Source organism: Argiope bruennichi, chromosome 4 (genome assembly GCF_947563725.1).
Source record: "Argiope bruennichi chromosome 4, qqArgBrue1.1, whole genome shotgun sequence".
NCBI lineage: Eukaryota > Metazoa > Arthropoda > Arachnida > Araneae > Araneidae > Argiope > Argiope bruennichi.
This window is the reverse complement of record NC_079154.1, coordinates 124586121-124612372: the sequence shown is the minus strand read 5'-3', so window position 1 is coordinate 124612372 and position 26252 is coordinate 124586121. Positions and strand designations below refer to the sequence as shown.

Below are 26252 nucleotides of genomic sequence, written 5' to 3'. Positions count from 1 at the left end.
TTGAATTTTAAGGTGGTTTAATTATATATTTCTTTTGGAGTAATTCCGCATGAAGTTACTGTAATAGAAAGACAAAATCTTCATTAATTTTTATAATTAATTGAATGTTGAATGAATTTTTGTATTCTGAAAATCGGGAGTAACCTTTCTGTTTTAATAATAATCATGCAAAATTTGGGTTGAATATGACCTAATTGCTTAGATGGCGATTTGGATCATACATTCATATATACATATATATTGTTACGAAACTTTCACCACTACGTCCGTAAAGTCCACGGGTTCGCTTCTAGTGAGTGTATGGTGTAAAATAATCAACGGCTTCAGTATCGAATGACGACTTTTGTTAACATGAAGATACGAATACGCAGACGACAAATACACAGCCGAGACGCACACAAGTAATACACAGCAGCACGCTTAGAACAAACAGCATCTGACAAATAGTAATCGGTAGCTAATAACAACCACAGCACACAAAGCGGACAGACAGAACTGAGAAGGAAATCTACGTAGCTATTCTCTACGGTCTCTCCAAATGCTTGCAATTTTCCTCTGTCTACTCGATTGGTTGCTGTCGTAGTTGTAGCAATTTTCCACTGTTGTCGCTTGGTAGCTCGTTGGTAGCTGTATCCAACAGCCGACTCACTACTACACGACTGGCTACACCTCACACGACTCGATGCTGCTTCTATAATGAACTCAAAAATTCGGCTCACACCTCAATTCACCAATCGTTTGAGCTTCATTCAACGCCTTAAATCCGCCGGGGTCTCCAGCTGATTTTGTGTGGGAATTTGGAAAGGGAGCTGCAAGCTCAGGTGTCGTTCTCACCATCTGACCGGGGTTCAAAATAATGAGGCCGTCCCAGAAATAGCCCTAGTGTTGCTTTAAAACGGGATGTTAAAAAGTAACTAAATTAAACCACTCAACGCGTGCGTTTCGCTGCACTGCTCCAACTTATTCGCCGGGTAGTAGTTGACTGGCTATAACTGGCTCTATATTATTACTCGAAGACTGTCTTCGGCTTTCACTGTCAGCCCTTTTTTAGTTTCTGGCGCAGAGCAGAGAAGGTTCTCGAGCAGTCAAGCATATCTCAGCTCTTATTACTACAATCGGCAAAATTCTTGAAGATTCTAATATCATCCCTTTTGCCGTCAAAATCGCCAAATGGACGCCAAGCCCTGAGATCACTGATCCAGCATCCGATCATCATCCAATAGAGCTGATCGTAAAACTTCCAGTGATAGAACTAACTGCGCAGGGTAGCAACATTACAAATTCACAACAATATACATGCATAGCCACCTATCTTTGTTTATATTAAGATGGAAAAGATATTCTAATTATGGAAAATTTACTTTTATCTAAAATATAACTCCATAAAAGAAAGATGTGCATCTAAATAGCTTATAGTTTCGTAGAAAAATGTACTATAAAATAGTTATACAGTAAAAACTTTTAAAAAATATTCAAAGCTCTTAGAACCTTTATTTTGAAGATCAGAGCCTGTAAATGCTTTAGGCTTGATTCATCTATCTGGTTTTCGTCTGCCTTAATTGCAGACAAATTGTGCAGAATATTGCATCAATGATAATATTCTTCGTTTATCGAATTTTTACGCCTCACAATTTACAGAAATAATGTCAAAATTGTATCGTCCAACATAATAACTACTATCGTACAACATAATACTCCATACAACATACAACATACTTTGGAATATGCTAAAGTAATGGCTAACAATACACTGAAAATTCTGTTATCTATTTTATTTTCTTAGTCGGACAAGAACAATTAAAATATTCAAATTGATAAGACAGACAATATGAAACTGGAATTTGCAAAATGTCAAATGTTTTTAGTAAATCAAATAAGCCGATTGCAAAAATGAAATTTTTTTCTCTATCACTCTTAAATTTGCATAAATAAAAAACTGGGAAGAGAGAAGTTATTTAACAAAATCACTGTGAAATAATATAAAATGAAATACATTATTATTGGAATAATGTATTTCATTTTATATTAGGCAAGTTGGAAAGCAAATGTAGATTTCTTATCATTTAATGTACTGTTTTCAAATTCTTTTAAATGCTTAGAAAAAACTCAGCAGAAATGATTACTTTGACACTTTCTCGCCCACTCTCCAATTAGCTTTTCTCATCTTCTAGTATAAAGTTGTGGACCTGAACTCATGAATGCCTTGTATGGCATTGGCGAACTATAGTCATGATAAGTAGATATTTGGCATAAATCTAGCATTGTCTAAATTTATCTTGAGATTAAGTGTTTTTTGGGGGGCCTTTTTGGTGACTTACGGACATCAAAATTTGATACGGAAATATAGTTAAAAATCACTAGATAACATACCGAACTTCATTGATTTAAGACATTGCATTCATATGCATTCGAAAATAGACCGACATACAGTTAATCGCTTGGAAGATTTGGTTCAAAACTTGATACGAATCTATATTTTAAAATTCGATAAAAATTTATAAATTTGATTTCATAATTGAAATCCATGTATAAAATTTCTTCCATCAAGTTCGAAGCATTTTTTATTTATCATATTCATAGATTGGCATAATTCAAATATTTTGTTTTGCGAACTCTAAGAGGTCTGAAAGTGATGATTTGTCAAAATTTCGAGTTCGAATTTTTGGATGATTACTATATTTTCTCTGTCCTTCGTATTCGAAAAAACAAACAAACAAACAAACAAACAAAAAAAGACACTGCTGTAAGGATTGCAATAATTTATATCCTAATGATCCTATCGCTAAATTTCCTACTGATTGAGATTTTCAAATTTTTTCCTTATGTTGCCAAATTTAGTGCTAAGGCCAAAGGTCATTGATCCGGCATCAGTTCAACATTCATCATATCTGTGTGTAAAACTGACTTTTTTATAAGGGAATTAATTGCGCAGGGAAGCAGTTAACTGTAACAATATATTATATGTCTATTTTTACCGTGTGTTGATAAAAGTAGCATCTGTAAACTGTATATAAATATGTTCTAAAAGTACGTTCCATTTACTAAATATTATTTTAAAGTATTCATAATAATGCAACCGTATCACCTTCACTTTTCCAATATTCATTTTTGCAACTTTTTTCCTGATTATGAATAAAAAATTTTATTTGTAATATAATTAAAATTTGATTAATTTCATTTTTAAATATTTTTATAAGTAAATCAATTCCTCGTTTATTAAGGATTTACTCATCGGTAAGAAAGTTGTTAGCTTATCCTCTAAGTCTACCCTCTAGTCTATATTGCTTTTTATTCCTATCAACAACAAAGTTTGACAGGACCAGTCACCACTCGCTCATCGGCCGAGTGGCCTGGTGGTAAGGTCTCGGCTTCGGAACCGAAGAGTTTCAGGTTCGAGACCCGATTCCACCGAATAATTGTCGTGTAAGCGGGTCTAGTGCACATTAAATCCGTCCGGCAAACGCTCTCCCACTTGTGTGGTGTGGAAATTTGGAGAGGGAGGTGCCAGCTCAGGTGTCGTCCTTTTCATCTGACTGTGGTTAAAAATTCTGATTTCCATCCCAAAATAGTCCTAATATTGCTTTAAAAAACGGGACGTTAATATAGCTAAACTAAACATTTTGTCGTCTATCTCTGATCACAACAATTTATTAAAAAATAATTTGCCTAAGTATTGAAAGAGAATATTTTGGCAAATATGTAAATGGAACAGGAGAAAATTAAATTCTTTTGACAGTTAGAGAGCCCCATATAGATTACTATTTATCCCATTGCTAGATAAATGGAAATAGTTTCATGTGTCTTTAACAGTTCGACAAAGAAAAGAATTATTTTATAAGAAACGATATCATTTTTTTCCCACATTCACTTTTGTCATTTCGTTTTTGAGTAAAAATAAGAACGTGATTTATTAGATAAATCGTTTAATTTAAAATGTTCATAAGTAAATTAAACTTTTTAAATTTTTATTTATGCAACTATAAAGTATTGTTTTTCCATAAATAATGTGTACAAGTATATCTTAAAAAATTGTTATTTCATGTTGCCAGATATGTTTAATCAAATCTACCAAGATTTTCTTTACTAATCAAGGGTAATCATCATTTGTCTACAGAAGCATAAAAAGAAGACGAATTTTAGACACAGATTTTTTTCAAAAATAATTTAACATAAGAATACAAAATCAAATTTTATGTTCAGAAGCAATACGTAGAATAAAGAAAATGCAAACTCATGAATCAAACGTCTTTGAGTTCTAAAGATTAAATCATACGGAAATACGAAGTGAATTTGCAAGTTTATTGTCTAGTGTTATATCTCAAACATTGTAAAGCCTTCGGCAGTATTATGTATTCTCAAATAAGTTATGCAACGATTCAGTAGACAATGGAATATGAATTTCTAAAGGACTCCTTTGATATTCTCAGAGTTTGAGAGTATATGGAAAAATTTGTAAATTATTGCTTGGTTTTAAAATTGGAATCGTCTTAAAATGGGGTTTTACCCGATTTCGATAGGCAAAGTCTTTTACATTTAAAACTGATAGTATATCTTTAAGATAAAAATTGATTAATTGATTATGTAAGTTACAAATATTTTATTTTACTGTCTTATCCCAGTGTAAGCGCCATTAATTTCAGAAACTATTCCTACACTTTTTAAGTCACTAAGAAAATCATTATATAATTTAAATGAAATGAAAGAAAAATGGCTGGTCTTGTGGTTTGTGCATGAGCATAGTAAAGTCATTGTAAGGACTAATAGTCTAGGTTTATCAGTTTATGAGAACAAAAGCTCAATTTGTACTTACTATCAGAAAATTTATTAAAATAAAGATTTATTATCCTTAGTGATTGTTATTTGTCGAATATTTTAAACACTGAAACTAGAAAATTATTATTAAGAAAATAACCTTAAAAAGAACAAATAAATTTTTATGAATATGCCATTTTTTTTAAAAGTTGGGAGCCAAAACAAAAATTGCAAAAGTATGAAACTCAGAAAATAACAGAATAGGGTATTGGACAGAATATATATTAACAGAAACAAATAATCCCAAAATTCATTGTATAAAAATTAAATGTTTGATAAATGCGATTGCAAATGCCTTTTTAGTTTCGGCTAATTCATTTGCCCCAGATTGAGATAGCAAATTATTTTATCTTTTTAACAATGGATAAAATTGTTTTTAAAAATAGTTATTTAAATATTTATTAATATTATACATGCACATCCCAGATATTGTTTTTTCAAACACTGTTTGCTGTTTATATCCAATATGTAAATGTAATCATATTAAAATAATTACCTGTATACTAATTTTCTGCTTTGTATACAGAAAAAATACTATATAATTTATTGTTTGTTTCATTATAAATCTACGGCATGCATTGAACGATAATTTTGGTGAAAGATTTTTTAAATCATCTACTTGTCTTAAAAAAATTTGCCTTTTAAAAAAATTTCTTCCGTAATTCTTTTTTTAAAAAACTTAAATATAAATAAAAAATGATGGTTATTGAAAGGTTTGCAAGGTTTGCAATATCTGGTCTTCGCAAAACTACTCATTGTGAAAATTATAAAATCTTAAAGGAATTTTTATAAAGAAGATATTTTAATTTATTAGCAGAATTTATATTCTAATATAATAATAAAAGTATAAAATTTTAATAATCAAATACAGTTTGTTTATTTCAATTCATTAAATTAATCGCAAGAAATTGTTGCATCAAATATTCGTTTATTATTTCTTTTACCAAGACTGTATGATTTTATTAAAGATGAAAGATGGGTATGATATGAATGCATGAGTTATATAAAATCATGAACTGATTTCTTCAGCAAAATTTTCCTAATTAATCTGTATTTCCTAGCGAGTTGAGGGAAAAAACAAACAAAGAAACAAGTAGTGTCGCAGATATGTATAAGAAATGACCTACAATAGCTTGGTTTTGTTAGGACGAGCCAATTATAGCTGCGCTGTACGACCCAATGTTAAAAAGGGCAATTGCAAAAGAATTTTTAAAAAAAGGAGGGGGGGGGAAGAGGAGAAATCTGAAATAATGGTCGCGAATGAATTTATTTAAAGAAAAGAAAAAGTAACTCAGAATATAAAAATGTATTTAAATAGGATGCTTCTTACTAGATATGATAAATATATTTGCAGAGGGAAGAATAACGATATTTTGCGGTGCGAAGAAAAAAGCGGGAACTCTCCAAGGATATGAAAGCATGCATGGAGCAACTGAACATGCTAGATAAAAGCACAGGTTGTCCGAGCAGTAGAATTTAATGAGTAAAGTATGTGGGAGGGGGGTTATAATTTTTAAAATTATTCAATTGAAACAATTTTCTCAATATTATTGGTCACAAATCTATTTTGAATTTAATTCTGTTAAATTTCTTGTGACTCTGACCATCCTAATAATTTTGTCACCATATTATACATATATATTTAAAGTTTGTAAGAGGTATAAACTTATTTGGAAAAGTGGTAGCTAATTTACCATTTCATTAACTAAAATCACTACATACGAAGGAAACTCAACATAATTCAACAACATGCAATTTTGTCTTATGAATCTAGAGCATTACTAATAATGGATAGTTATGCAGAAATGAAGACGAATCTATATCACTTAATGAGCCAATGAAGACTCTTTATCTGTCTGCAGGAAAGTTTAAAAGAAGTGAGAAAGCTTTTAAAAGAACAATAATTTTCGCCTTAAAAATGAAACAAGAAAATTGAATTTTGAAGGTAAATGCAGAATTTAAAATTTCTAATGCTTATCCTGAACATTCTGAAAACTATCTATAAAAATAAAAGTGAAATTACAATAATTTTCATGAACATATCAATGAAAATGTAATCAAAAATCATTATCTTTGTTGTTTTTCTCAGCATTTAGAAAAATATTTAAATAAACACTGGATACTTTGAGGTTTCTAGGTTGGTAGATTGTACATTGTTATAATTAAATTTTTTTCCAGAAAATTATTTTTTTTTATTTCTGGAACTATAACAGGTATTCTTTCAAAATATGACAGCATGATTGGCAGCTGAGTAGAATGAATAAGTTATATGAATAACAATAATATAAAAAAAATTGAAAAGACACTCATTTTGTGTGGCTTTAAATGATTGCGTGTATAAAATATTTTGATCAGAAGATAAAGCTTTAAAAGGACAATATTTTAAGTAATATTTTAGTTAAAAATCTCATATTAAATTCTTCTTTCAAAATAATTTTCGTGAAAATCCTGACATGAACCACAAGACATTAAAGATTATAGAACTAACATAATAATGCAAAATATAGTTCAATGCCAACACAATTCCATCTTTTTCAAAAATCCACTATGTATAAGCCTATTTGATAATCATTCATAATGAGAGATTATTTTATACCTCTTATTTTTCAAAATTTGGAACTAAATATTTGCTACTAATAAAATAATTTTTCTTACCTAAACAATCAGATATATTTGTAGAGCCTACCCTGAAAGTCGAAAAATTTGCTGGACATTCTAAACATGCTGTTTGGCCAATGAGAGGTTGATAGAATCCTTTTGGACATGCTTCACATGGTTGAAGCCTGGAAATCGAGAAACTTCCAGCACCACAAAAATCTGGAAAATAAAATGTTTCCTAAGTATTTGAGGCTCTTAAGTAGTAAATATATTTGTTTCGTAAACGATAAATATGTTGCAAATTTGTTTGTTAAAGACTCTCGAATGTCACTTAGTGTCCGAAACTAACAGATAAGAATTAATTATTGCCAATAATGCTGATTGAGGGCATCAAAACTATATTTTGTTTCCGATATAGAATTTAACATATAGCTAAAATATCTTAAAATATGATTCAAGAAAATTAATAACAATTTCAAATTAAACGATGAATTAATACTACAAATTAACACTGAGGAATACTTTTGCATTCCCAAAGAATACGCGATATTTTACTCCAGTAAAAATGTGTTTTATTTCTCCACACAAACAAGAAAAATATTAAATTCTTAATTCTTAACTCTCTTATTTTCCTTCCTTCCTTCCCTTATTTTCACTTCCTTGGCCCTGCTTAATTCTCTTTATTTTTATATACTCTTCCATTAATTCATTTGACTGAAAAAAGTTATTTTCAGATTTCTGATTGTCATTCAGTAACATTTTTTTAAAAGAAACTCCCCCAAAAGTAATTTTTCACTTCCCCACAGAAATAAGTAACAGATTCTATGAATCTTTCAAAACACAAAAAATATTAAAAATGTTTTTTTCATTACATGAGCTTATAACTGAAACAATACTTGGTTGTATATTTTTGCCAGTCAGCTCAATCTACAGACAATATGCAAATTTATATAGCGTAAAAGACTATACAATTCTTCTTTTGAAAAGATTTTATATAATACATCTTCGGCTGGAGTCGTAGGGGGTAAACACCCTGAATGACCCTTATGAAACACCTTTCGTCAGAGATAGCAACATGAGCACTGTGTTGTACATAAAATACAGGTTTAGGTACAATTTTTAAGGAAGAAATACCGTCATTGGTGATGAGCTTATTAACTAAAAAATACTCAGCATTGGCATATTGAGGCTGACCACTTCTCATACTGAAGACTCCCAACCTGATCTTTACCATTTGCTTGGCGCAGCATGGCCAAACATGGCTTTTGCGCCAGAAAAAACCGAAACAACCAACCAACCCAACCTGACCTTGGAAGTGCTTCTGTCAAACAGAAATTCCTGAAACTCTGGTACTGATAATTATGGATTTAAATATAAATATCGAGAATACATTATCATCCATAACTGACCTCTACAATCTGTTACGGAGACTGATTGCGAACTAGCTGTTGTTGTTCCTTCAGGACACACATTGCATACCTTCTGTCCCTCGTGTTCTTGATAAGTACCTATTGGACAAGCCAGACACGTTTCCAAGCCTGTAGGTGAATACGTTCCTGGAAGACATATACCTGTAAAGTAACAGATTCCAAGTTCAGTTTCAGAAAGAAATGATCAAGAATGAAAAAGTTATTTTAGACAAAATTCAGAAGTTATGAATGAAAGAATCAGGAATATTTTAGTGTTGTATATACAGTAGTGGCCAAAATTGAGGAAGCGTTTTGGAAAATGGATATTTTGGAGATCTGCTCATTACAGCAAGGGCAATAGCAGTAGTATCCTGTATAATTTTAAAGATAATTTAACCAAGTATGTAATGCAATGAAAATTACTTTTATTTTTCAAAAGTTACTACCAAATAATTAGAATAAATAAGCACACCATGCTTAAAGGCATATCTTTTCTTCATTTGAATGTAGCCAATGAGCAAGAGCTTTTAGAAAAACCAATCAAGTGGTATCTTGTTACGAACCAAATTCAGTATTCAACTCTATGTTTGGTGGTGAGAGGAGGTTTTTTCCAAGCTTTTTATGATTGCTCTCAAGTTGTGCTTTGTATTCTTTCTATTTCCATGAGTTGCCAAAACGTAGAAAATAAAAGAAATTGTTCATAGAATTGATTAAAGAATTTTTCACCATAAAAATATTGTAAAAATTTACTATTGCATAAACAAGGCTTAAATTATAATGAAATTAGAAATTGTTTGTAGTTCTATCATGATTTTTAACAATTGGTAATATTTATAACTATAATTATCTTCTCACTTCTTTGTACACAAATACAAACTGTAACCATGGATCACTGATCCCAAATATATGATGTTAATTTCAGGTCGTGGATCAAAATATGAAAATCTTGAAGATATAAAATAATAAATTGAAACTGTGTGTGATGATGGAGAAAAGAAAATTTTAATTAAAGAATATTTTAAAGTGTTTAATATAATATTAATATGGTATACGATGATTTTTAAGAAGTTTAAAAAGATGTACTCGGTAAAAAATATGAACATGAGCAGAAAAGAAAGAGCCTTGTTAAAAAAGTGCATAAATAAAAAAAAGTAAGAACGAACTATTAATTGAGGAAGAAAGGAGTTCGTAATTTGGGTTATTAGCTTGGATCTCTCTCTCTCTCTCTCTCTGTGTGTGTGTGTGTGTGTGTGTGAGAGAGAGAGAGAGAGAGAGAGAGAGAGAGCACGCAGTAGCACACATTCAAATCTCAAGCATTATTATAACATGATGTTTGATTTTTTTTAATCAAATGTACACCTAATAATTTTTGTTATATTTAACAAAATGCATAAAGCTGTAGTCTGATCTCTTTATTTCTCATTCGATAGAAATTAAATTGACGCAATACAGTTTTGAAAATAACATGTTCAATAATGTCTAGTAATACAGATGTAAAAAAACAGCTGTGAATTTATTCATACTTTTAATTATTAACCTTCGTGGAGCTAATTAAGCTAATTCATCTTTTCAATTAACAGTTTGCCTATTAAAATGAGATAGTTTTTTTGGAGAATTTACTTATGAATATGAAAAACGAAATGATTAGAAATAGAACAAACTGACACTAAAAGCGAATAAATTGACATGAAAGAGAACAAAAGGAATTTTACAGTTGTTTTATTTTGATTAACACTTTATATTTTCTGCTAAAATAATTATTTCAGCACCCAGTTGAAAGATGGAATGTGCAGAATTAATTATTTTCCCAATGGCTTCAATCTTTTTCTCTGTCTGACGTCTTGAAATTAAACTTTTCCCGTGCTTTAGAATATTCTCCATTTCATCATGGAAAATATAAATAATTATACCAGTGAAGAATCTGTCATATTTATTTCATCTTGCATCGAAACTGTCGGTGTTTTTCTTTGATAGCCTTTGAACAATAATAGAAGATGAAGAGCGTGTCGTCATTCTTTTTTAATAACAAGATGTATTTTCATCATTCTGTATTTATTAGCTGTATTGGGATCATTTTGTAAACACTGAAATATTTCATGGCGGTGTATTTTTCGATAAAAAAAATCTTCCTTTCTGTTTACTATTGATTATTTTTTCATTGATCACTCTTTCTGTTATTTATTTTTTACATCAGTATCTTTTATCACTCAGATATTGCATATCAGCACAATACCTATTCTCTCTTTTAAATCGTGTGTTATTTCACTAAGGAATGTTCATCGTCATGAGTATTCAACATTTTTTTTCTATCTTTCCATCACATTTATATTCCTGGAGCCATACTTTTATATGGGATGTTATTTACTGTATTAAGAGCTTCATTTTTGGTACAATAATTCCCCTTTATATTGTAAATAATCAAAAGATTTCATTAAATCCTTCTAATTGAAAACTAAATGAAAATATATTTTTTGATTGGTTTAATAATATACAGCAATAAAACGTGTTAAAAATATTGAATTTAATTTACTAGAAAAACATTTTAGAAAGAAACCCATATTAAAAACCTATATAGTATAAATTGTTCAAAGAAATTATAATTGTATATAAATTATGAGTTATATATTCGTTATCGGCATTAATTATTATTGGTATCTGAGCACTTGACATTATTATCATAATTTTAAAAATACTAAATATTTCAGAATTACTTTTCAGACGTTATGTAATGCTTTAGAATATTGACTCTGATATCAAACATATTTTATTTTAAGAAGGAAAAGTTATATTCTTGAGGCCCTATTTTTCTACGGAATGTTACTTACTGTACCATGAGCTACATTTTCGGCATATTAAAGATTTTATTAAGTCTTTCTAATTGAAACCTAAATGAAAATAGATTTTCCGGTTTGGTTTAATATTATGCAATAAAAAAAATGGTTTAAAAATTTAATTTACTAGAAAATATTTCAGAAAGAAAACCATTTTAAAAACCAAAATAGTATAAATTTTCCAAAGTAATAATAATTATATTGCTAATTATATGTCCATTGTCAGAATTGTAATCATTTTTAGCATCTGAATATTGGACATTATTATTTTAATTTTGAAAATATTAAATATTTAAAAATTACTTTTCAGATGTTTTGTAATGTTTCAACTGATCAATTCTGATATCAAACATATTTTATTTAAAAAAATTTATTTATTTGTAAAACTGTTCCCATACCAATGAAATCTTTTTTCTGTTTCTCTCTTACCTTTACATTCAGTTATATTTCTGGACCGTGTATATTCCGTGGTCATCCCTTCTGGACACTTGTGACATTCCGTTTGGCCTTCTTTCTGTTGATAATGACCGAGTGGACAGTCCCAGCACTCCCTCGCCGATGGTTCATAAAACGTTCCGACTGAGCACAGCACTGTAACGAAAAAGCAATGTTATTGTAACATTTATTAGTTTTTTTCCAAAAACCGAGGGCAATGTTTTGATATCATTATGAGTGCCGATGGAAGAGATGATTGGAAGGAGTTACCTCCTTCCTACACTCAGAAAAGAATTTATTCAAGAGTGGGGGAACGTTGCCAGTGGATAATATAAGATTGCTATTGTCTTAATTAATCGCGAATATCTGAGATATTTTTTACTTTTGTGTTGTTTGGCACAAAGAAAGTGTGAGTGGAGTAAGAGGAATTGAAAATGTGTTTTGATTGTTACTGATAGATAATAATTAGGTTACTTATTTAGTTTATTTGCTTATTAATTAGATGCTTTAGATAACATCAAATAATGGACCCCAAAAATATTATTTCAGATAATAACTCCCCAACTTAACTAATGTGCCACATATTATGATAAAAGGTTTTATTAAAATTTTTTGTGAAATATTCAACTTGCAAACATTTCAGCTTCAACAGAATTTCATATTGTTTCAGAGTAAAATATAAATTTTTTTGCTTAAAAAATTATTTTTATTTCAAATTAATGTGATCGAATTTTTTCTCACATTATTTCTTGTTTCAAATTTACTTAATTTATAAATGTTTTTTTATATCCTTCGATTAAATGAAGATAATTGACAAACAAACTAAAATTACTTTATTAACATGGATAATTTTTATGTTGATTGTGCTTGAAAATAGGGATTGATTCTCTTTCTGTAAAGAAATGCTATAGAAAATTAATCTATTGATTTAATTTTGTAAATGTAACTTTTTGGGATGAATTAAAAAGTAATAATGACCGATAAATATTTACACTTTTTGAAATATTTGTGAGATTCTCGGGTATAAGAAAAGAATACAATAGACATTCACTTTGAGAAAATTCAAAAGCAACTATCGACTGCTTTCATTTCAATTCTCTAAACATAAAAGAAATTCACTCTCAGAATGCACTATCTCTTATATATATATTATAATCTGATAATAATATTAAACAATATATTTTATGAATACACATATGGGCGAACACCTCAGTAATGATATAAAGATGTCGACTATAAAGATGTCGTTTAAGTCTTCATCTTACGCTCTCTTTATCTGTGTCAGTTATCTGATTCCCAGTTATAATTATAACTGGGAATCTATATTTAAGATGCATTACATGACCGTTTATAATTTGTTTTTCACTAAAAACTTGACCCAAATTTATGGATTTCCGATCACAAAGCAAGGTTTTAGTTTTGATAAACCAATGAGTTCCTGTTTCACATAAGATACCCTTTTTTGTGTTCAGTGAAAATATTGTTATGAAATTCGGGGTTCTTTCAAATTGTTAGTCGATGAAAAAACAGTCCTTTAGTAACCAACGACGACTTTTATTAAACACGAAGTAGCGATTACACAGATGACATATATACAACACAGGCCACACACAGCAGCACACTACAACAAACAGAAGCCCACAAGTAATAATTAGTAGTAATAACAACCACAGCACACAAAGCGGACAGACAGAATTCAGCAGGAAGAAGGAATCTTCGTAGCTACACTCTATGGTCTCACCAAACGCCTGCAATTCTTGATTGTTTCCCCGCTTTAGCTGTATCCAACTGCCGACTCACTACTACATGACTGGCTATTCCTCACACAACTGGATGCTGCTTCAAAAATAATCACCAGGACTCGGCACACAACTCAATTCAGCAATCGCTTGAGCTCCATACAACGCTCGCTCTTCGCTGGACTGATTCAACTAATTCGCTATTGACTCGCTATGCCACTCTAAACCTCTTGGCGACTCTATTCACGACTGACTTCGGCTTGAGACTGCCGGCTTTTTATAGTTGCCGGAGCCAGGAAGAGAAGGTTCAGGAACAAGCAGGCTATTGGCTCTATCGTCAAATTTCTGAAAGATTCCAATGCTATCTCTTTTGTTGCCAAAGTTTCCAAATTCGTCACCAACTTGCCAAATAATCGCCAAATTTGTCGCCAAACTCTGACATTTCTGATTCAGCAACCGATCATCATCCAACAGAGCTTATTGTAAAACGGTCTTTCCAGTGATTGAATTAACCGTGCTGGAAGAAACGTTACATATTGGTTTCGAAATTTAATTTCAAAAACCTCTTGGCTTCAAATCCCAAAATTAAATGCTCAATTTACTGATGTAAATAAAGAATCAGACTTATTTCATTTGCATATAAATATGTTTGGAAATGAAAAATTATGAGAAATATTACATTGAATTTATTTCTTTTATTTTTAAAATACAACAAAGACCAAAGATAAAAGTTTCGGAATGAATAAATGGCGAGTATTAATCACTGTGTGATTAACTTTCATATTCGTCCCCAAATAGAGCAAATTTTTTCTACAGTTTTTATGAGTTATATAGTATATCTTTTAACATTAAAAGTTATTCACCAGTTTCATCGGATTTAATAAATTTTCAAATATACAGCAAGCTTATTAATTATTCGTGGAAAAAAATAGCAATGAATTTATTTTTATCGAGTCATACGTACTTAATCGCTGTAGACACATTAAATCTCTAAAGAAAAAGAAGAGTGACAGTCAAGAAGTAAGGGGGGAAAAACAAATTCAATAACATCCTCATAATCCATTATCTAAAATTTTTCAAAAACCATTTGAGCTGCCCTTAAGTTGCAAGGGATGGGATCTCTTTATTTCCTTCCTGCTCGAAGAGAAAATACTTTGTTGAGGCAAAACCAATCAAGTGAGCGAGCAGAGATCGAGTGATGTAAATGACCATCGTTGATTGGTCGCGTCTAACCAGGAATGACAAGAATGCTGATATTTTGGGACAAATCCACACGACCTCGACAGAAGCATTTATATTAGTAGAGTTCACCCGACAACAACATGAAAAGTGGAACACCAGCCATGATCCGATTAAGAGATTTATTTTTTGATTTTGTTTTATCTTTATTCAACTAGTTAAGAGTATCTTATCATGCAATAAATGCTTTGCAAATTGCGGATAAACAGAACAGTTAAGAAGACGAATTAAGAGCATAAATGGAAAGTTAATTTAAATGATTTTTGAATTAAATGTAAAACTGGTGTCTCTTAACTAAACTAAACTCGAGAGTGATGTCTTTTAACTATGAGATACTCACAATAAATACTATGATACTATGAAATACACAAAATAATAATTAAAATAGAGATTTTAATCTAAAAGGGTTTCGAAACATAATTTTGAAATTATTTCTAAAGTAAGGCTAGTATCATTTACAAGGAAACTTCTTTAAAATTTTGTAAGTATTAAGAATTTTTATCTCATTGTAAAAGAAACGGTTTTTTTATGTGTGTTGATTTTGTCGTAATTAGAATTGCGTGTAGTTGTGGTTGACTCCAATTATTGAGACATGTTAGAAAAAAAATTTATTTACTTTTAAACTTAGGAAATTAAAAGATTGATTTTGACTGCAAGCTTCACCATGGCGAGAGTGCGAGAAGGTTCTAAAGCAAAAAAGAAAAAAAAAAAAAAAAAAAAAAAGACTGAATAGCTATTTAGAAGCAACGGGCGTGTCAATATTCGGATGATAGGCAGCGCGCCAAGTACGTCACACACAGCCTCGACTGAGCCTGTAGATTACAGATTCATATTGATATATGATTTATGATAGGCATTCACTAGTCAGTGCGATTAATCCCCGATTTTGATTAAAAATCATATCTTAATTATTCTGTGCAAAATTATATCAGAATAGAAGGACGTAAGAATTTTCATTCATGCAAATGCAGAAAAGATAATTAATAATGACGAAACAAATTTTAACTTAGATGTGAAGTAGCGACTAAAAAAGTTGTCATTGAATTACTCAATTTTTTAAAAATAAAGGATGACCTTAGAAAACAGAATTTTTTTTGTTTGCATATTTTCAGTATGAGTATTCAGATTAATTTACTAAAAATATTAAAATACTTATATGTTTGATTTTAAAATTGAAATGATTTTTTATTTTAGGTGAATGGTCGTATTAATAAATTAAAAGATTCTAAAAAATAAACTGCAAAAAGCGCCATCTAGCATTTTTTAATTATGTTTCAAATAAGTTAAATAATCTATGAAACATATGAGCCGTTTATTTTGAAAGTGGGGCAAAAATATTTAGATATTGGTAGTTATAGATAAAACTTCTTATGATCTTTTTATTCGTAAACAATTTAAAGTAAAAAAAAAAAATCAGATTCTAGTATTTTGGAGATGAAAGTTTTAGCCTTTAACAGTATTGAAAATATGTTTATTTTGATAGTGGTGCAAGTCCATCTTAAATTGAAATTATTTTTGACGGAATATATTACAGCAAAATGTAGCTCCGGTTGTTGTATGTTGAAGCAAATGTGGCCGTTTGATATCATGTCTGAAATCTGTGGTGTTTCTATCTATTTGTCTATCTTTGATAATGAAAATCGGTGGTTGCACAGTGTTTCATAAATAATAAAAAGTATATCTTAATTTTGTGTTTCAATAATAATAATATTATAACTATATTATAGTTAAATAATTCACGGTTTCTCCATCGGTATTTTTATTTCCTTTTAAAACCTTTTTCTCCAGAGGTTGGGTTGAAAATAAATATCCGCGTTTCATTTCATGTATTAAACATTTATTATATTTTCGACAATTTCGTATTATTTTATAATAATCCTGGGGAATATACAAGGAACTGATTTTCCGGATTGCCAGCACTACCACTCCAAAATCACGATCGTTACGAAAATTGAATGTCCAGACAACAAAAATTTATGATCAATGATATTTATTTCATTGTCACTGGATTGAACAATCGGAAGTAAACATATTATGATCGAAACACAAAATTAATATATAGTTTTTATTATTTATGAAACACTGTGCAACCACCGATTTTCATTATCAAAGATAGATAGATAGAAACACCCTAGATTTCAGACATGATATCAAACGGCCACATTTGCTTCAACATACAACAACCGGGGCTAAATTTTTCCATAATATGTTCGGTTAAAAATAATTTCAATCTAAGATGGACTTGCACCACTTTCAAAATAAACGGTCAATATTGTTAAGAGCTAAAACTGCCATCTCCAAAATGCTGGAATCTGATTTTTTTTTTTTTACTTTAAATTGTTTACACATGAGAAAGATAATAACAAGTTTTATTTATACTACCATTATCTCCATTTTTTTTCAAAAATGGACTTGCCCCACTTTCAAAATAAACGGCTAATCTGCTGAATCAGATTACAAGGGATGCACCATACAAAATGTTCTACAAAACTTCGATAGAACGAGATGCTGAATTTAATATTATCGATTTGCCACCACAACGGGGAAGACCAAGTGATTTCTGAAATATAAAATTATCTTTATGTATGAAAAAAAGAGGTCTATTACATCTGAAAAATGCAAGGGAAAGATGGATTTATTACAATACATAACTCCTGTCCATCGTGGACATTTTAAAATGTTAAATCCTGAATAAAATTCAATTTAATTATACCTACCTATAAACTGAAAATGTATAATTTCATTGAAATTCTTTAAAAAACTGAATTGTTTTTTGTTATATTTTCTACAAGAATATTCTTTGTTTTGTTTCACTTTTTATCAAATAAATAAATAATTGTAAATTTTTGAATAGTTTTTTTTATTATTAAAAAAACAGACTGATGTAACTGAAATATTTCCCAATTAAATATACGTTTACAATAATTCATTAATTTTGGAAGTGTGGCAAGTCCATTTAGTTATAATAAAACTCGTATTTTTTTAGTCAGCACTGTAAACATTATTGGATTATAAACTTGCATTATCTTTTACCACAAAATACAAAAAATATATCTATTAATACTTACCAATATTTTTAAATTTATTGAAACGCAAACCTTTTAATATCTCGCAATAACAAAAAATGGGCTTGCCCCATTTTGAAAATAAACGGCTCATATGCAAAATTATTTATTTTATCTGGTCTATTCTACTGATATTACTTTTTCCAATTTTATTAATAAAAGTCTTAATTGTTTGTTGATCTAATGTAACAAATCTAATTAATGTAATGTAATTACGTTAAAAGAGATTTGATTATGCTGTTTTTGCTAGAGAGTATAGATTCTGTTTAAGCTTATACTAATACCTAACTCTTACCAGACATTTAGTTCAACATATAGATTTGATGTATGCTGTGCGAGTAAAATGATATCCTGTAACCTGTTCTGTTCGTCTGTTCCTAATCGCATAAATGCAGGTATTAACTCGTCTGTTTTTTTGTGGCATTAGTTCATTTGTTCAGAGATTTAAGTTCCGATCTCACAGCTTTGGTCGAACCGAAGTGCTTACACTCAGTGACATCTGTTCCATGTCATGGAGGATTTCGTTCCCCGCAGCGCCAGGTGCTCAGGAAAACCGTATTTACTCTCTATATCTCTCTGGATATTAACATAGCACAGAATCTTGTATTTGCCAATACGTGGAGGCAATATTCAATATACTGCATGAAGCGAGGCATATTGATTGATCTTAAACTTACCATATTGCTCATACGCATTTGGAAGCAATCGGATTATAGTTTCAAATTACACAACTAAGGTATAATTGTGTTCACAATATATTACAGGAAAAAAGAACATTAGAGCTTTAATCTGAAACACTTGTCGTTTGATAAAGTTCCAAGATTGATTCACCTGTCTTGATTTTATTTTCTGACATTTACCTTTAAATATAGCAAAAAATAGCACGGATGTATTAATAGAATCGCAAAGCTTGTATGTTTAAACTCAACAACAAAAGCATTAAAAAGTATTGTTGTAAAACATTTTAAAAAGTGTCGTTATATTAATATAAAATTAATATTAGTTTAGTTTAGTTGTATTAACGTCCAGTTTTAAAGCAACACTAAGGCTATTTTGGGACCGATCATGTAATTTTAAACAGCGGTCAGATGAAAAGGACGACGCCTGACATGGTGCCCCCTCTCTAAACTTTCACCCCACACCAACGGGAATAAGTTTGGCCCCGACGGATTTAGCGTGCACCAGTTCTTTGGTGGAATCGGGTCTCGAATCTGAAACCCTCCGGATCCGAAGCCGAGACCTTACCATCAAGTCACCGCGGCCTTATTAATAGTAAAAAAAAACTGCATAGGAATAAACCTTATATCAAATTTTTTGAAGTTTGAAATGATGTAATATGTTTTTCGTATGGTAATACAGCCTGAAGATACAAAAAAAAATATTTAAATTTCTATTAATTTGTAAAAAAAAAAAAAAAAAAAAAAGGAAATTCTCTTTCTCTACAAAGAGAGTCTATTAATGACGAAGTAATTTTATGCCAGATTAGGTCAATGATTTGCTTTGTAAAACACTTTAACACTTTTTTGTTTCAAGCATGTCATGAAATTTACATGTAACATCTGTCTGCAAACAATATAATTTTAAATTCTTATGTGCTATTATCTGAAGATTCAGTGTTGTATTATATAAAAGATAGGTTGTGACATACAATAGTTTGTTACAGTACGAGAATCAAAATACGTAAAATGAGAGTTATATCTCGAGTGTTGAACTGCATCTAACTGTAGAAAACACTATTTATTAATATATAAATCATTAATCTAAATGGCATAGAAATTTCTCTTATTATTTTTTGACGAATAGCAACCGTTAAATGTAAACATTCTGATTTCGAGGGATTTCTCATTTCTTTATTAAAAAAAAGGCATTAAATTGAAAATATATAAAAGGAGAAATTATAAGCAGAGAGAAAAATTTTACTACTTCATATTCTTATTCTTAAGAATATAGATATGAAGTAGCATCAATAAATCTCTAAACTCTCATTCTTAAGAGTTTAGAGCTTCATAGATTGACAGAAAATTTGAATCTGCAACATTAGAGTTGTAAACTAAAGGACGCAAACTAATATATTAAAATTCAAAAGTGTGAAAGCAAACATCGCTAATGCACGGAATTTTCTAATCATAACCTTAAGTAGAACGTAGGATTCCATTTTAAGAATGACTTGCGTGACGTGTACTAAAAGAAGAAGAGAAAGTTATTAAATCCCTTCATCGTAGCTAGTCTCTGGGGTTGAGCAGGTCTTTTATGTAACGATGAGATATGCAGACGCGATTTAGAAATCATCAAAAATAATATTTTAACTTTAGCAAACAAACTCCAGTCTTAATCTGATAGGCGTTCGATTCAACATGGTGGAAAAACGATTTTTATTTATTAAAATTTCTCTGGACGGAATTTTTAAGAGTTTTACAAATGCAAAAATAAATTAATTGTTCAAATCCTTCATAAAAACATTCCTTATATATCAGATTTGTGAGTAAAATTTTGAAATATTTATAATCGAATATTTATTCTAAAGGTCTTATATATTATGCTAAGGAAGAGAGAAAAATAAAGATAGAAAAACAGTTTTTCTTTGAAAGATTTGCAATTGATAGATTCCTTCTTAGTTAAACAAAAATTTTAATGCAGCTAACGCACATTTGCTTCGAGACAAAAAAAAAAGTAACTGCAATGTTGCCATTACTAAGATAAAAAAATAGTTCAATGAACATTTCATTCTGCTTAATTTCCTGAATGTTTCTCTCTTACAAGTTTGTCTAAATAGAACCAGTGAATTTCTCATTCGAAATTATAGCACTTTTGCACACTAATCCTTAACGTCTTAGCAAGTTGTTTCAGCTGCATCAACGCGAATGCAGTGATAACATCCTTACCAATATCATCTTGGTAAAAAGAGATTTCTCATCTTTTCATTGGCACTTTAATTATGCATTAACAACTTTATTTTTACGAATTCATGAATGAAAGAGATACAGGGGAGATGGTGCAAGATGGCGATGTTAACAATTGATATTTTTTTTAATAAATTCAATTTTTGAGGTATTGTTTTTCTTTGCATGCATTTTTAGAATGGCCTTTTCTTATATTTGAATTAGCTGGATAAACTTTTAACTTAATTTAATCAATACTATTTAGATATTTTAAAACGATAATGTAAAAATGTAATCTCGCCATAATACCTGGGAAAGATAGCAATCTTGATAAATATTAAATATATTTTCATTTCTAGAAGATATAAAGTAATATATTAATTAACTAAACATTATTATGTACATTTTTTGGAATGGTATGTCATGAAAGAGCTATTGAATTTAAAACTCTAGTTCGCAAAGTAAATTAATACTTTCCTCATACGTATTAGAATTTTCTGTGTCATCATGCTTAGCCTTTGAAATATCTTATTCCAGTTTCCTGTTGAAGAATTAAAATAGATTTCACAATATGGATGCAAATTTCTTAGAGAATTTCAGCTCATGTCAAGAGTATTAAGAAACGAATTTCGGTTTCTTTTTGTAATAAATTTTTTTTTTCAATCTAAGCCTTTTGCACTTCTTGATTTAAATGTTCTTGTTTTGCCTTATGTGTTTCTTTTGGCAATAGCATATCTTCCAAAGGTGAGAAAATATATGCATAATTTTTATGCATATCTACTGTACGGTTTGAAACAATCTGTGAATCATGTTGATAAATATGATACACAACCCAGCCATATTTATAAACATGGCGAAACTGAGGAATTCGCTCAAATAAGTAAAGTGATAAGTGTAAGTGAAAGTAATAAGTGGAAATAAATGACAAGCAGAAAACGACAAGATGATCTTCTAATTTACCTGATCACCTTGCTCTGATAGAAAATGTTAAAAAGCTGATTTTTTTTTCGTTAGAATTAAAAAGAATATGATATAAATAAGCAATGATTATAAAAATTTTATTATTTAAAGTAGTTATGTTTAAGAATAATCAAATATATTTCCAATTGATCAGCGAGATCTTACGCTGTAGAATTTGAAAATTATAATAAGTCAATAAAAATGCACAAACATCTAATAAACAACGAAAATGATGGCAATGGCTTTATTGTGCGAATTTTTAGTGTCCATCAGTCTGATGTACTTGCATTATTTGTAAAGTGAAAGAAGTTATTATTTATCTTGTCCAGATAGTCAATTTCTCCCCTGTATCTGCGACTATGATAGTCCAAAAACTGTGAAAGTTACTATAATTTGGAATTCTTTCAGAAAAACTTACATGAAAAGTAAAGGTTCAAGTTATCTCGAAGGAACTGCAGATCAAGTATAGGAGAAGATACTTTCTAAAAGAAAATAGCTTAATTGATACTGTTTTCTTCCAAGACTTATTCTTTGACACATATAACGAGAGGAAGACAGAAGCGATTCTTTTTGCCTGGTTTCTAAAAGAAAATTTAATTTGGACGGATTATATAAAGGTATTGACATGTTTTTTTCCTCAATGAGATAATAAAAATTCACCTCGATGTGTTGCCAAATATATAAAAAGCATCACATGTTTATAGAAAACAGTAGGAAAAATAGCGTCTATCAAAATTTCTCGCGTAAAAGACGTTTAACAGGGAAAAGTGTTTTTAACAGATAAAATATTTAATTGCGAGAATTTGATAAATCAATCTAAAAATCGAGAAAAACATTGAAACTATATATGCATAAAATTTTCCGTAACACAAGGAGTTGGATAAGTAAAATTTGGCATGATGCCAAATCATCAATGAGAAAGATAATTCTCTAAAATAGGAAAAATCGATCTTTATAATTAAAAGAATTCTGTTTGTAAATCTTTTTTAAACATGCACGTATTTCTCCTTATGGAAAAGGAAAATATTATAGACTTTTTAATTATATTTCTACTTGTCTGTTGTTTCCAGTCATATTTAATGAAAATATTGTCATGAGTTTATAATTGGTGCGTTCGTGCACATGCAATTTGCCACCACCTTCAATGAAAAAAATTAAATGCATTTGCTTTTTATCATGATTTCTAATTAAATTTAATTACAAATTATCTAAGAGATTAGAAAGATACAGCTTTATGATAAAACCGACATCATTGGAAAGATGATTTCTATCCTGAAAATAAAGACATTTTTTTCAGCATAATTTTCTTAGGAATTATTAATTTAGAATGCATAATTCCTTTTTAGGAAGTTTGTCTATACCATACTAAATATAACTGTAGTTAAACTTTTAAAAATATAACTGATGTATATTCATTCATATTCCATATAATTAAGTTTTTAGCTCCTGCGTGAAATCCTTTTAGCGACTTACAAACGTTCCTTTTAGCATTACTTAATACCAATTTTAAACTTACTTTGTTTTAGTGCTACTTCATTTGAAAGAATCGTTTCTGAGAAGGGGAAAGTAACTCCCACTTACTATCACTAAATGAAGTACAGAGTAAACCCAAACACTTTATTCTGGAAATAAAATGGAAAATAAATAAAACCGGCTAAAGTGGTTGCCTTAAATTTTCTTTTATATTCTCCAAGAAATTTACTTGCGAATTATTAATTGCATGGCATTGGCAAACAAAATTTAAAGCCTATTGGTCTTACGATTTTTGGGAATTATTCAATGGAACAAAGTTAATATTCCCTCAAGGAAAAAAAACCATATTTTAGACCCACTTTTTTCTATCGTTAAACCAAAATTTGATGTAAAATGACAATTTTGGTAACAAAATTGTAAAAGTCGTTGTATTTTTAAATAATCGTATTTATATACTTGTGAAAGTACAGACCAATAGGCGGTCAACCCTTTGACGGATTTGATAGCAAATTTATTATTAGGTATCTACAATTTAGATGCTTAACTTGTGTACTTATTTTTATTTATCTAGTTTTTTGTATTTTTGTTATTATCATGTTCACATGAACAGTAAGGCAGACGGACTTTCTCTGAATAGATTTAGAAAAAAATTAATTAAAAAATCTGATGTTAAGTCTTGGTATTTTAAGTTTTTGTTTACGTTTCAAGATTTTTATGCTTTGTAGTTTTCACATTCATTTGTATTTGGACAGCGATATACTGACTTTCGCCGATCATATTTCATTTAAAACTTGATAGAAATCTACACATTAAGGGTTGTGTTGTGACTTTTGGCATTTCACAAGCCCGCTGACAGTTATAAGTCAGTGATTTAAGCCGAGTGAGCGTCTTTTGTTTTTTTTAATAGCGCCAACTAGGGCCAAAAGTACGACTTATCTACTTCATGCATCACATTCGCTGTCACAACCCCTTTTTACAGGGGGGTACAGATAGAACAGATAGATTAGATACAAATTTTACAGATAGAACACAGAGGAAGAACCATGCCCGAACCGGGACTCGAACCCGGGACACCCACCCCGGACGCCGGATCAAATTAAGGGTAAATACCATATATTAAATTTCACCCGTCAAACGCTTAAACAATTTTTGTGTTATGTTCACAGACAGACATAATTCTAAAAATGCATTTTTCGATCAAAGTGAGATCTGAGAATTGCAAATTCCTCAAAATCTCGAATTCGAACTTTTTCACAATTACAATATTTTCTCCTTGTATACTTCGAAAAAGTAAAAGGAATCAAATTACGATAGAATATTATATTTACCACAGAGATTCTTGGACAAGACAGACCCGGGTTTACATTCTATAGTGGTTTCTCCATCCGTAAACATTACGGCGCCAGAACGGTTCTGATTCTCACTCCACTGATCTGAATCTGCTTGTAAATCAGGTGCAAGCGTTGTTGGTTGCAAAACGAAATCCTCATCCATGTCCCATTTCAGGTTCTGTATAGTTTCCAGGAAGTTTTGTAAAACGGCTTCAGTATCGTTTAACTGCCAATGAACGATTTAAAAAATATATATTTCAATAATAGATAAATTATTTAAAATAAAGACTCTCATTTAAAATTTTCAATCTAATACAAGACATCAAATATATTTTTAAATGACGGAATGCTTAACATCGTTTATTAATCCCAACTTTATAAATGCTGTCCCAGTAGAATTTTTAATTTGGTATCGCAATTTATAGTGATATTATCTTCTTCGGCGAACTAATTTGTTGTCTAATTAATAATAGATAGGTTTAGTTACGTTTTCTATTGCATTATCTTGTGTACAAATGCTATACTTAGTATTAAAAGTCAGAGCACAGTACCCGTAGTGGTACTATAATTTTTCCTATATTGCTCAATAGTGTATTTCGACATAATCTAAATTTTGCTATTTTTGTACCAATTTCTAATAAACTGATTTTAATTTAATGGAAAATAATGCGAAGAATTTTGGCTATAAAAGAAAGTTTTAACAAAGAAGGAAATCAGATTTTAAACAAAAATAAAACCTGAAATAAGTTTTTAACTATAGTTACAGCAGATAATTTTCATTGTAATTGTAAGTTTCATTGTTTCATTCATGTGTAAAACTTATTACATATATGGTTGAAGAATACGAAGAATGAAACTATAAGATTCAAATACATACACTTTATAAATATTAATTTCGTATTAATTTACTAAAAAATTTTATGGTACAATGTTTTTTAATAAATTTTATTATTAAAAAGATCCTTTAAATTGATTTTAAAAAATTATTACCAAAATTTATGCTCTCAATATTTTCGGATAGGAAAAATGTTTTGAATACCGATACTAATAATGCCCTTGGGTGCTGTATTTCAGGCACCTTCTTCCTATCATGAACCATGTGATGAAAATAATATATTTTCTTATTGCACAAGGTCAGTGCGATCGATATTGATTAAAAAAGGGAATATTTTTAGCGTATTGTCCCACCACGAAGACAATTATTTTCATGTGTTTATTCAGAACAATGGAAGTCCTAAAAAGAACGAATAAATTGTTAATAGATTAAGGCAACACTTGTAAAATTAAATAAATTACTGATTATATTCATACAAAAAAAGACGTTGATTTGTTGAATTTTTGGAGAAAATTTGTAGGAGGTACCTCTGCTACTAATTAAATAAATAAATAATACTTTTACCATAAGGATCTTTTCAAAATAATAACTTGAGGTTTTATCCTCCAGTAATCTAAAGATTATTAATTAAGAAATGAAATTATTT

The 26252-nt window shown here is 29.8% G+C and overlaps 1 protein-coding gene across 2 annotated transcripts in view; it reads right to left on the bottom strand.

Moving 5' to 3' along the window:
• LOC129965699 (sushi, von Willebrand factor type A, EGF and pentraxin domain-containing protein 1-like) overlaps positions 1-26252 on the bottom strand; it is a 132867-nt gene that overhangs the window by 27292 nt on the left and 79323 nt on the right. For both annotated transcript variants that reach the window (XM_056079810.1, XM_056079809.1), the window contains exons 14-17: positions 24769-24997; positions 12080-12241; positions 8820-8981; positions 7468-7629 (exon numbers count right to left, since the gene is read on the bottom strand). In XM_056079810.1, coding sequence (XP_055935785.1) covers positions 7468-7629; positions 8820-8981; positions 12080-12241; positions 24769-24997 — 715 coding nt within the window. The remainder of the gene's footprint in view (positions 1-7467; positions 7630-8819; positions 8982-12079; positions 12242-24768; positions 24998-26252) is intronic.